A 13,189-nucleotide genomic window follows, 5' to 3' on the forward strand; every position below is an offset into this window, starting at 1 on the left:
CCATGGCAACCACAGTAGCTCCTGGGCTGGGACCAGGGCTTCATTTCTAAATGAAGATGTGGAAGGATGGGAGCCCAAAGCTTGCACCCTCCTCGGGATGCTGCACCCATGAGCAACACAGCCTCATCCCAGGGCAGACATGTCTGTTGAAGGGTGAGTCAACAGTGCTGAGAATGGTTTAAATGTTGGTTTTTAATTTTAGCCATAATCAAAGCCAGGGATGGAAGGGCTGGGGCGAGGGGTGGGGGTTGTGGTTCAGATCCGGCTGGGCAAGGTTGAAGCTGGGCAGGGGCGGGGCCAGGCCAGGCAGCGGTCACTTCTTCTTGGCTTTGGCCTTGCCCTTGGCTTTCTTCTCTTTGCCCTTCCCCTTGTCTTTGCCTTTCCCCTTTCCGCGCTTCTTCTTCCTGGACTTTAGCATGGAGCGCACCAGGTAGCCCTTCCACACGGCCTGGATGAGCGTGGCGGCCCTTACCATGCGCACCATCTCGCGCTCTGCCTCCACCCGCTTCTTGGAGTTGATCTCGCTCTCAGCACGGATCTGGGCGAACTCCTCCACCAGCACCGCATGCCTCTCCTTCAGCTCCTCCAGCTGCAGCTTCTCCTCCTTGTGGATGCTCTCAAGGTCCTCGAATTCGTCCTAGGCAAGGGGCAGGGCTGGGGACGCAGCACTTGGCATGGCTTCCCATGTCCCCTGTCTTCCGCCCCAGCCAGGTAAGGTACAGGGCCTGTCTGTACCTGGGCTCACTCCAGGAAGGATCCAACTGAATAGATCTCGTGATGGAGGGAAGGACAGGGGCAACAAGGTGTGCAAACCTAGGTGTGCGTGTGTTCTTGTTTAAGTGCACAATTAATGCACGTGGTGCGCGTGTGCGTATGCGTGTATGTGTGTGTGTATGTGTGTGTGTAGGCTAGAGGTCAACATCAGGTGTCCTCAATCTCTCCACCTTTCTTTCACTGAACCTGGAACTTGCTGGTGTCACTGTGCTGGCAAACTTCCAGGATCTGCCTGTCTCTGCCTCCTGGCAAGGTGATTATAACTGCACACTGAGGCCTTCAGCTTCTTATGTAGGTGCTGGGGATGGGAACTCGGGTCCTGGAGTTTGCGTGGCAAACATCCTAGAAACTGAGCCAGTTCCCCAGCCGCTGGCCCTAGCATTGAAGTCTAGCTTCTCTGCACCTTTAGGAGATTTTCTTTTAAGCTCCTGGTTTTCCAGACAATTCCCAATATCAGGGCCAGTTTCTGGGATACCCAGCTTCAGTTTGAAAGGCCGCTCACAGACACATGGGTTGGAGGCCTGATCTCCCGCTAGGTGGCGCTGTTGAGAGGCGACTGAATCGTGAAAGCGCCAACTTCATCAGTGGGTTAACCAGCTGATGGATTCACCGCTGAACAACAGGAGCGGGCTTTCCGGAAGTGTTTTCTTGGGGGGTGGGCCCTTGAAAGGTATCTTCTCTTTGGTCTGTGCCTCCCTCCTCTTCTTCCTCCACCCTTCAACCCTTTTTTTCCTTCTCCTCCTTCATTACCAGCCCCTCTGTGGTGAACATTTCTGCTCCCCTCTCTGTGACACTCTCTCCTTAGACTCAAGGCAGTGGGGTCCAGTGACCATGAACTGTACTCTCCAAAACGCTGAGCCCAGACAAACTTTCCTTCCCTTTCTCAGGTGTTTTATCACAGTGCCAGGACACAGAGGATCTCACTCCACAGAGTCAGGACACAGAGGATCTCACTCCACAGAGTCAGGGCACAGAGGATCTCACTCCACAGAGTCAGGGCACAGAGGATCTCACTCCACAGAGTCAGGGCACAGAGGATCTCACTCCACAGAGTCAGGACACAGTGAGGCCACCGCCATTGAGCAGCTTCACAGAGGCTCAGAGCAGAAAGATCTGCAGGTGACCCCAGAGTCCCCCATTCTGTCCCTCATCCCTCTTACTGCAATTCACACCAACTCCCCCTCCCCTCTTTCTACCCCTTCTTTTCACCAACACCTACTGAGTATCCACTTTGAGGACAAGGACTGAGCTGAGCTGTCAGGGTCCCAGCCAACAAGGGACCCACAAATCTACAGACCCTACAGAGTCCACTGTGGCACTCGGGACTCTGTAGGGTTTGTTTTGTAGTACTGGACCCTGTGCACACCACCCAGCCATGGCCGCACCACACAACCTGTGCTGGGGCCCAAAACTGGGCGCCAGCCTCACAGCTCCTGAGTCAGGGGAGCACTGTGGTCTGGCTGAGAGGGGTCCTGCTTGCCTTTCTCTGACAAGGTGTGAACTCTCAGCTCTTCAGGCCTGCCCAGGTCAGGGCCAGGTGCCACCCGTGTCACCTGCAAGTGGGTGGGGCCACCCAGGCTCCCACTGCAGGTCAGGATTTCTAGACCTAGTTCGGGGCTCAGACACATTCAGTAATGGTGTCTCATGAACCCTCCCATGAGGGCCTCAGGACACACCTTGCAGCCTGTGTTTCTCATGGTCAGATCCAAACTCAAAAAGGCCAACTGAGGTCAGGTGACACAGCTGTGCCTCCCTGCCTTATTTAGGTTCTCAGTAAGTGCCTGGTAACAGTAGCGGGTAGACTCCCCTCCGAACTGGGAGCAGGCAGGGGCTGAGCCAGGCTGGAGGAGGGGACATCTGGATGGATCTGGCTTGCAGCAGTTTTGCATTTCTTATGTCCTCTCATCCTGTACCCCCCCATAGGCTTCCCACCACCCACACCTGGACACCACAGGAAGGCTCATACCTAGGCCATCTGGGACAGCTCCTACCCCACTCCCACCCCTCCCAGCCCCTCAGGAGGAGCCCCCAGCACATACCTGCTTCTCGCTCATCTCCGTGTCATACTTCTGGATCCAGTTCTCAATTTCAGTCTCCACTTTGTATTTTTTCTTAAACAAAAACAAGAGAGCCCAGGGCCAGTAAGTTGGCTCATTGGGTAGGTAGAGGCGGTTAGGGCTTGAGTTTTATCCTGACCCCACAAGGTGGCAGGAGAGAACTGACAGCAGACCTATCCTCTGACCTCCACACAGGCATTGCAGTGTATGTGCGTGCATGCACACACGCAGGCACACACGCACATGCACACACGCAGGCATACATGCATGCACACACACACACACATAAATATTTTGTTTTAAAGGGTCAGCTCCCAGCTGGGTATGTGACTCAACCTTTGTCTGGCACAAATGAGGCCCTAAGTTTAAAAATTAAATATACTTGGGGCTGGAGAGATGCCACAGCAGTTAAAAGCACTGTCTTCTCTTCCAGAGGACCCAGGTTCAATTCCTAGCATCCACATGGTAGCTCACAACCCTCTGTAACTCCGGTTCTAGATCCAACACCCTCTTTTGGCCTCTGAGGGCACTGCATACATGTGGTACACAGACATATAAACACACACATGTAGGCAATACATAAAATAAAAACTTAAAGAAAACACTTGGGTCAGACATGGTGGCGCACACCTTTGCTCCCAGCACTAGGGAGGCAAAGCAGTGGATCTCTGAGTTTAAAACCAGCCTGGTCTACATACAGAGTGGATTCCAGGACAGCCAGAGCCTGTCTTAATCCATAAATAAGAAAACACTTTTTCAACTGGGCAGTGGTGACACACGCCTTTAATCCCAGTACTCGGGAGAAATACCTTTAATCCCAGGGGGAAAAAAAAAAAGGAAAAATCCCCCTCACACACATAAAACAGAATGTGATTCTACCATAGTGAGGAATGAAGCAAGACCCAGCCTCCACCATGGGTGAACTACGAGATGGCGGTGAGGGAGGAACCTCACTCCCACCTGTGCGCTTCCCCCACCACCCTCTACCAGGAGGTACACCCCTCTTGAGCTTTCCTACTCCTGGGCCAGCCCTGCCCTGTCCCTTCTGCCCCCATGAGACCTCAGGGCACCTTCCTTAGGGCCTGCTCCACCTCCCGGTTCTCCATGACCAGATTGTGGAACTGTGTACGAAGCGCCAGGATCTCTTGCTGTATCTTGGCCAGCCTAGCCTGGGAGGCCCGGTAATCCACCTTCTGCTGTTTCTCCGCCTCCTGCTTCGTGCGGAGGAGGCTGTTCTCCGAGAACTTGAACACCTGGTGCAGGTGGTTCTTCAGTTCTTGGATCACAAAATTCTCCTTCTCCACCTAGGCAGGGACGAATGAGGATGGGGCCCCATTAATAGCCACGTAGCACGCACCCCACAATCACGGGGGCAGCTGGCCTTTGGCTGTGTCCTCCCTTAGAGTTCTGAACCCGCCAGGCTTATGCTCCCCTCCACCTAGGAAAGAGGTCAGCAAATAAAGGCGCAAAGACCAGATCTGGACAGCCATATCTGTCAATAAAGTATTATTGGGACACAGCCCTTTTGTCCTGACACTGTTCGTGGCTGCTTCCACACTAAACAGCAGAGTAATGTGGAGAACACTGAGCCCAGGGTGTGGATTGTGTGACCCTTTGGAGATGAGATATAGAGCCCCCCCCCAAAAAAAAAAGCAGGCTGCTGTTGCTCACCTGGGACAAGTATACGAAAGACAGTAGCCACATCTGAATTCCTGAATTGTAACTGGCCCTGAGATTCATTATAATACACTAATACACTAACTAGTCAAGTCCGTGTTGGGCGGGGGGATGCACACACAGGCCCACTTTAAGCTGACTGCAGAACCTCTGAATATTCAAATATTCAAACCCTTCCATAAGATGAAACACAGCTGTAGGGTAGCCTGCTGCGCCTCTCTGTACATGTGCACGGGTGTGCTTGTGTGCACACCCTCACATGTCAGCCACCTCTCCCTCTCACTGGCCTGGAGCTTGTTGGCTAGGCTAGGCTGGCCAGCCAATGGTCTGAGGGGAGGGGCCCTCCTGTCCCTGCCTCCCCACTGCTGAGATTACAAAGGTACACTACCATACCAGCTTAAAAAAAAAAAGTGGGCTCCGAGGCTCAAACTCAGGTCCCCCAGGCTATACAGAAGCTTTTATTCACTGAGCCATGCCCAACCCTGTACTTTTCTTGAGCCAGGATCTCTCTGTGTAGCCTTAGCTGACCTGGAACTCGCTCTGTAGACCAGACATCTGTCTGCCTCTGGGATTCTGGGATTAAAGGCGTGCTCCATCACCAGCCAATCCTGGACTTCTTTTTATAATAATATTTCACTTTTCTTTTGCTTCAATACTCTTGGGTTTCAGATTTCTTTTCTTTCCAGATTTAATATAATTTTAAACCTGTGTGTGTGGATATGTGCGTGGATGCAGGTGCATGTGGTGTCCAGAAGAGGGCGACATCCCCGGGAGCTGGAGTTTGTGAGTAGCTGGACGTCAGTGTTGGCTCTAGCAGAGCATACTGGGTGTGACGGCACAGACCTTCAGTCCCAGCATTCCAGAGGCACAGGCAGGGGTATCTCTGTGAGTTCCAGGCCAGCCAAGGCTGCATAGTGAACAGTATGCACTTTTAACCACTGAGCCAGCTCTGCGACCCCTCCCCCATGTGTCTGATGTCTATCCTACACAGGACGAAGAACTCACTTCGCTGGTGACAAAGACACCTTGCCAACCCCTGGCTGGGAAAGCCTTCCGCACCTGTCTGGCTCAGTCCCCCTTTCTTTATCCTTCATGTCTTAGTGGCGCCGTCCCTGGTCCTCCTGGCCCGAGTTACTCCTTGTACCATCCCTTCACAGTGCCCCGTCCTTACCCTTCACCATACTTCCAAACAGCACCCAACTAGTTCCTTAATGCCTTCCTCGTGTCCTGTGAGCTGCCCTAGTGAAATGCTCGCAACAGTCCCTACAGAGTAATTGAAGAGAAAGCTATTTGAATCAGTGAGAGGAGACCCAAGTCCCACAGGGCCTGAAGGATGCTGGGAAGTTTACCTCGGACTCCTTATTCTTCAGCACCTCTGCCAGCTCAGCCTGGAGGGCGTCAATCACTTCTTGGTTCCTTTCATTCCTCCGGTTGATGTCCTGTATGAACTGGTTCTTCTCCCTCACCTCCATAGGGCTGGTGAGTAGTTTTTCAAAGAGGAAGCCACGAAGCTCCACCAGGCTGTCCAGGAGGCGCTGGGCCCCCGGGCTTCTGCCTGGTGCTTGCATCTGCAGCAGTGTGATGACCTGGGAGTCATTGGTCAGGAGCCTCAGGATAGCCTTGGTGGAGTCTCGGAACTGGTGTGTCAGTGGCCCCAGGCTGGCCCTGCATAGCTCTATGGATAGTAGGCGGTCCTGGCACCAGGCTTCCTCAGCTTCCTCCTCTTCCTCCAGCTGCTTCTGTTTCTCCTGCAGGATGCTGGCGCCCTCCAGCAAGACCTGGCCAATGTCCAAATGCTCTCTTATGGCCCTCACCAAGTCTTCAGGGAACATTCCCTCCAGAACCTCTGGGTGGGACTCCACGTAGGACATCAGGGTCACCAGCTCCACTTTTTGTATGGCCTCATCCAGGACTGACATGATTCTCTTGGCCTCAATGGTGCTGAGCTTCGATTTGGATGGGGCCAAGGTCTTCATGGGCTCAGCTTGGATTATGTCAGTACTCAGTGGGATTCTCTGTATGGCCAGGGCGTCGTAGGAGGGGGCCATGCTGAAGAGTTCAAAGGCCATCTCTGGAGCAGCTGGCTTTGCCTCTATATACCCTGGCACTGAGATGTCAGCCAACTCAAGGCTCTCTTTGCTCTCACAATCAGCAACCCTAAAAAGGAAGAAGTGGCTGTTAGGTATGATGGCCATGATGGTCACTGCACAGAATCTGGAAGCTACTTTTAGCTCTTTGGTCTTTGGGGGTTTTGTTTTGATTTAGGTTTTTGCCTGTTTGTTTGTTTGTTTGTTTGAGATAGGGTCGCTTATAGCCTAGTCTGTCCTTAGCCCTGATGCAGTGCTGGGATTACAGGTGTGTACCACCCTGTCAGGCTTATCTTTTAACGTTGTGATGATTCTTGGTGCTTGACTGAGCCAGTGGAGTAAAGGGATTACGGTGGAGGCATATACACCAGGCAAGAAACAATCCCTGTTTTGAGGCCCTTCACATTACCCACATGGCAGACACAGAGAGAGGCCAGCTCTAGGCAGCTGAGGTCACCCAGCAGTGTCCCAACGGGGAACCACACAGGGGGAAGATGTGAGGAGAGGGCTCAGGGGCAGCAGACCCCAGAGGTGTCGAGCGGTAGCTGGAAGTGCTGTCCGAGCAAAGCCAAGCGTGGAAATGTGCCCTGCCTCCACCTGCATTTCCTCCCCATGGCGCCCCCAAAGCAGTGGGAAGTCAACTCACTGGGTCACAGTGTGCTGGATCAGTAGCCCAGGATCCAGAGGAGGCTGGCACAAGGAACTGCAGATCACAGTAGGACAGGTCACAGATGGGGCTGAACAGGTCACAGCCAACCATGGGGCAACAGCAAGCAGGGAGGAGACAGTGCACCAGCACATGTCAGGAGTGTAGTGTATATGTATGCGTAGGTGTGCATGCTCGTGTAGTACGTACATGTGTGTAGGTATGTGCATGTGTGCATAGAGTGTATATAGATGTACACATATGTGTAGGCGTGTGTGTGTGTAGTGTGTACATGTGCATAGAGTGTTAACTGTAGATATGTATGTGTGTGGGTAAGCATGTGGGGGGGGTGCACATGTGTTTGTATGTATGTATGTGCAGGCACATATTAGTCCATATACAGGCCAGAGGTAACCACTGGGTGTCTTTATTTTATCCATCTCCTCTTTGTTTTTAGTCAGGGTTTCTCACTGAACCTGGGCCTCACCAAGCAGATAGGCTGGCTGCCCAGTGAGCCCTGGGATTCCTCCTCTCCCCACCTCTTTACTGGTAATTACAAACTCTACTGGGACTGCAAGCTCTTGCCAATGTCCTTGACTCTTTTTTTTTTTTTTTTTTTTTTGGTTTTTTTTTTCTAGACAGGGTTTCTCTGTAGCTTTGGAGCCTGTCCTAGAACTAGCTCTTGTAGACCAGGCTGACCTCGAACTCACAGAGATCCGCCTGCCTCTGCCTCCCGAGCGCTGGGATTAAAGGCATGTGCCACCACCTTGGCTCATCCTTGGGTTTTTATGTGAGCGCTGGGGGCTGAATTTACCTGCTTGTATGGCTTGTATGGCAGGCACCTTCCAATGCGGCCCTCCATCTCCCCAACCCCAGCCAGGTGATGTTTGAGTATTGATTTGAAAACTGGGGTGGAGTGGTAACAATAGTTTCAAAACACAGTTCACAGGCAGTTTCAGGGGAGGTGGTAGTTTATAAGCCCAGAACCCAGGAGGCTCAGGCAGGGGGATGGCTGAGAGTTCAAGGCCTACCTGAGTATAGTTTCAAAACTCCAAAAGTAAATTAGTAATAATAAATGAAGTTAATCCCAGTGGTGGTGGTGCATGTCTTTAATCCCAGCACTCGGGAGGTAGAGGCAGGCAGATCTATGAGTTTCAGGCCAAACTGGTCTAGGACAGCCAGGGCTACACAGAGAAACCCTCTCGAAAAACCAAAATAAAAACAAACAAACAAATAAATAAATAACTCAGCAGGTGTGACAGGGAAGGCCTGTGATGTCAACACTTAAAAGAAAAGATGAGAAAGAAAGGAAGGAGGAAAAGAGGCCAGCCCACCAGCCCCATTTTCCTGAGAAACCAATCCATGTCCTGGACCACTGGTTCTCAACGTATGGCCTCAACCCCTATGGGTTTGCATATCAGGTACCTCGAATATCACAAGGTAGAAAGTTTGTCTGAACAATTGCCTCAGAAAACTGTGGCAACACCAAAAATATTTCATTGGCAAGCTGGTTGTGGTGGCACACACCTTTAACCCCAGCAATCAGAAGGCAGATGCAAGCAGATCTCTGAGTTTGAGGCCAGCCTGGTCTACAGAGTGAGTTCCAGGACAGCCAGGGCTACAGAGTGAGACCCTGTCTCAAACAAAACAAAGCAAAAATTCCTGTGGCTTTGGTAGCACAGTGGCTGTGGCAGGAACTTGGCAGCAGCCCCACTTGGATTCCAGTCCTTGCTGGGGGCGGGGCCTGGCTCCCTTTGCTGTAAGGCAGGAATCCTTGGGTTCAACGGGACAAGGCCAGTCTTCAACAAACAGCTAATATTACACTGTAGGCCGAGGGAAACCGAAGTGTGAGTCTGGAACACCATGATGTCATGTATGACATCTCCATATTCAGCCCGACCCTTCTCATGCCCCGTGCCCTGCTGGCCGCGCTGATGTCCCCACATGGACCTGACTAATTGTTCGCCATCTTTCCCTTCCCCACAGAAGCGAAGAGCAAGGGCTTGTCAGGTTTGTTACATGACTAGGGAAGCCCAGGGAGCGTACGTGGAGGGGAGGACAGAGACTCACTCTTGGAGTCCACGAGTTCTCTGCTAGGGGACAGTGGCACTAATGTCTCTTAATGCTCAAGTCTGTGTCCTTGACAAGTAAAGGCACCCAGGTTTCCCTCAGAAAACACAGTCTCTCCCCCATCATAAGCATTTGCTGTGGTTTGCACAGAACCCCACAGGTTTATGTGTTAAAGCGCTGGGCCCCAGCCCATGGGGACACAGCTGTCAGAGGTGATGGGACCTTCCTTTAAGAGGTGTGGCAGGGGCTGGAGAGATGGCTCAATGGTTAAGAGCATTGCCTGCTCTTCCAAAGGTCCTGAGTTCAATTCCCGGCAACCACAAGGTGGCTCACAACCATGTGGAATGAGGTCTGGTGCCCTCTTCTGGCCTGCAGACATACATACAGACAATATTGTATACATAATAAATAAATATTAAAAAAAAAGAGGTGTGGCAGTGGTGATGCACACCTTTAATCCCAGCACTTGTGAGGCAGAGGTAGGTGGATCTCTGTGAGTTCGAGGCCAGCCTGGTCTACAGAGCAAACTCTAGGACAGGCCCCAAAGCTAAGGCTCTTCCAAAGAGATAAGCCCTGTCTAAGGGGAAAAAAAAAAGAGGTGGGGCCTCAAGGGGAGGTTGTTGGGGTTTTCTTTTTTTGGGGGTGGGTGAATGTTGAAACAGAGTCTTACTATGTAGCCCTGGCTGGCCTGAAAGTCACTATGTGGACCAAACTGGCCTTGAACTCACAGAGATCCTCCTATTTCTTCTACCTCTGGTTCTTGAGTATTGGGATTAAAAGGCCTGGGTAACCATATCTATCACACCTGGATGACACAAGGTTCTTTGGTGACTAGGGCTGTGCCTCTGTCCCTCTGTCTCGTTCTCCCTTTCCCCCTTCCTCCTTTCTCACAGGCTCTGCTATGATCTGATGCACAGTCCCACCACAGCCTCCCTACACAGCAGAGCCACCAGCCACAGCCCAGACCAGCATTGCAAGTCATTCACCTCAGGGACTTTGACATGGGGAGAGCCAACTAACACAGTAGCCTTGGTGGGACTATCCATCAACAGTCCTGTCCGCTGGGGAGCAGGGACTCTGGCTGAGGGGAACCCACAGGGATAGGAAGTGTCAAGCTCCAGGCTCCTTCCTGCAGACCTACTAATGCAGATGCTGAAGGTGGCAAGGGACTTTCTTGGCTTCTGTTGTTTGTGGTCAGAGAGGCTCAGCTGATCAAATATTCAATTAAAGAGTCTTAGGTGGTCAAACAGCGTAGGAGCTGATGATGACGGTCACAGGGACCCAGAGAAAGATGGAGGAGGATGAAGTGCTATGCAGAGCCACAGAAGACTATCTTTAGCTCCTCAAACCACAGGCAGCTAAGCAACTGGAGAAGTCTCCAATGTGTCTAAGGCAGAGAAGAGAGGCACCAGATCTGCTGTGAAGGACAGGAGGCTCCTGGGCCAGAGTCAGAACCTCTTCAAGGCTGCAGACCCAGCCCAAGGTGGTGCCATCCTGCTTCCTTGGGCCTCATTCCCACTTCCTGCTCTCTCATCTGTAGAGTGAGCTCCCCAGGGGCCTTTTCCTGACTATGGAGTGGTTTGGGCAGCTGTGGAGCCTCTCCCCAGCCCTCTGAGGATGAAGTGTACCTGCCCCGAGGCCACAGGATGAATGAAGGAAGTGTTGAATGGACACGACACACTTTTCCACGCTGTCCTTAGAGTTCTCCAGGCACCAGTCAAAACACCCAGGATTCCTGGGAGACAAAGGCTGGAAACTGAGAGGGGAATGCTTCCAATTTGCTTTCAGTCAAATCGCCTCTTTTGCTTGAAAGGGCAAGCTTGTTTTCTCTGATTACCAAGATGCCCATCAGTTCCTGACAGCTCATTTGGGTGAACAGGGGACAGGGAAGGTTTGGGGAGAGGGGTGAATGGTGACACCAGCGAAAATTACCCGAGAATATTTTCCTTGAATTCTAATGAGTGTTCTGTGTCCTTTTTGATGGCACCAACCTTCATATTGAAATCGTTGTCAATCCAGCCTCCCCTTTTTAAGATTCCTGCCCTGAGAGTCAAGCAGGGCTGCAGAAGCACCAGGCTTTCATTGTCATGAATTCTATCGATTTATCTTTATTATGCAAATGTGCCACCACTTCATTCAAATAGGCAGGTTGGAGATTTATTACTGCGCTCGCTCTCCCCCGCCCCGCCCCAAAACACACACACACACACACACACACACACACACACACACGCACGCGCGCACGCGCGCGCGCACACACACACATACAGAAGATGAAAGAAACCTGTGACTGCTTCACAGACCCAGTGCTGGCTGCGGGAAGGTAGGGGAAAGGTGTCTCGGTTTAAGGCTCCTTTTTGTAACAGTGGCCAATGTTAGAATTTATCTATGTGTCCAACTCTTCTAAATACACTCACAGTCCCAGCTCCCTGGAGATGGGGGCAGGAGGATCAGAAGTTCATGACCATCCTGGGGCTACACAGTGAGTTGAAGGCCATCCTGAGCTACATAGGGAGACTATGTCTCAAAAAAACCAAACCAAACCAAAACAAAAACCAGGGAGTACTTTCTATGGATGAGTTCCTTTTGTCCTTATATCCCTACAAGGGCATTTCACAGAGAGGAAAGGGAGTTGAGAGTGGTACAGGAGTCTAGTCAAGTCATGACAAAAACTTCCATCCATGGCTGGTGAGATAGGTCAGGGGGGAAAGAGGCTTGCTACCAAAGCGGAGGAACCTCGGTTCAATCCCCGGAACCTATGCTGTGAAGAGAAAACCAACTTCTGAGAGCTGTCCTTGACCTCCACACGTGTGCAGGGGCATGCCAGCACTCACACACATGCATCATGCACACACAGACAATAATAATAATTAGTAGCAGAAAAAAAAAACTTTTATCCTAAGCAACTATCACATGGTAGATGCTCAGTAAACACATAGGTGCCGGTGAAGGAGGAGACGACGGCCCCGCCTTCTCACCACTTTCTGCAGGATGATGCAGATGCAGATGTAGTACTGACTTCACAAGCCAGATCACATCCTCAATTAGAGCCAGACAACAATGTCATCAGGTTTGGTTTTTGTTTGCTTGACGGGATCTCACTAACTGCCCAGTCATGCATAGCTATTGTTCCAAGGGATCTGGTGCCCTCTTCAGGCCTCTGATAGTACTGCACACGATGTACATACATTCAGGTAAAACATTCCTATACATTAAAAAAAAAACTAGAAAGAAAGAAACCCTAACGTATGATTATGACACATCATTCTATAGACTGAACAGAGCAGGTGCAGAGGCAGGAAGATGCTGGGGGCGTTAAGCCCCAGGTTCAGAGACAAACCCTGCCTCTAAGAACAGTCGGAGAACTACAGAGGACACAATCCCCTTCTGGCTTCCATGTCAGATGGTTTGAATTCCTTTCTTGGTCATTGTACGCTTTAAATATGTGCACTTCTGGTCACACATGACTGCAGAGTGAATTATTGTGGTGTGTAGTAGTATGAGCGGCGGGGCTGCGTCCCCGGCACCCGGCCGCCCACATGGCTAGCTTATGCCTGAAATAATTACACAGAAACTGTATTCTTTTAAACACTGCCTGGCCCGTTATCTGTAGCCTCTTATTGGCTAGCTCTTACATATTAATCTAACCCATTTCTAATAATCTGTGTAGCCCACGAGGTGGCTTACCAGGAAAGATCTTAACCTGCGTCTGTCTGGAGTGGGAGAATCATAGCGACTCCTCTACTAAGCTTCTTTCTGCCAGCATTCTCTTCTGTTTACTCCACCCACTTATGTTCTAACCAATAAAATGGGCCAAGGCAGTTTCTTTATTATAATTAACCAATGTCCTTCCTCCATCATTTCCCCTTTTTCTGTTT

General features: G+C 51.2%; 1 protein-coding gene across 1 annotated transcript in view; it reads right to left on the bottom strand.

The window, feature by feature from the left end:
- Positions 1 to 233: 233 nt before the first annotated feature.
- Positions 234 to 13,189, bottom strand: part of Iqcd (IQ motif containing D) — a 17,875-nt gene continuing 4,919 nt past the window's right edge. Inside the window, exons 2-5 of the mRNA XM_050159041.1 lie at positions 5,858 to 6,665; positions 3,902 to 4,135; positions 2,814 to 2,885; positions 234 to 637 (exon numbers count right to left, since the gene is read on the bottom strand). Coding sequence (XP_050014998.1) covers positions 314 to 637; positions 2,814 to 2,885; positions 3,902 to 4,135; positions 5,858 to 6,577 — 1,350 coding nt within the window. The 5' untranslated portion in view covers positions 6,578 to 6,665 and the 3' untranslated portion in view covers positions 234 to 313. The remainder of the gene's footprint in view (positions 638 to 2,813; positions 2,886 to 3,901; positions 4,136 to 5,857; positions 6,666 to 13,189) is intronic.

Source organism: Alexandromys fortis, unplaced genomic scaffold (genome assembly GCF_014885135.2).
Source record: "Alexandromys fortis isolate MF-2015 unplaced genomic scaffold, M_Fortis_MF-2015_v1.1 scaffold_90, whole genome shotgun sequence".
NCBI lineage: Eukaryota > Metazoa > Chordata > Mammalia > Rodentia > Cricetidae > Alexandromys > Alexandromys fortis.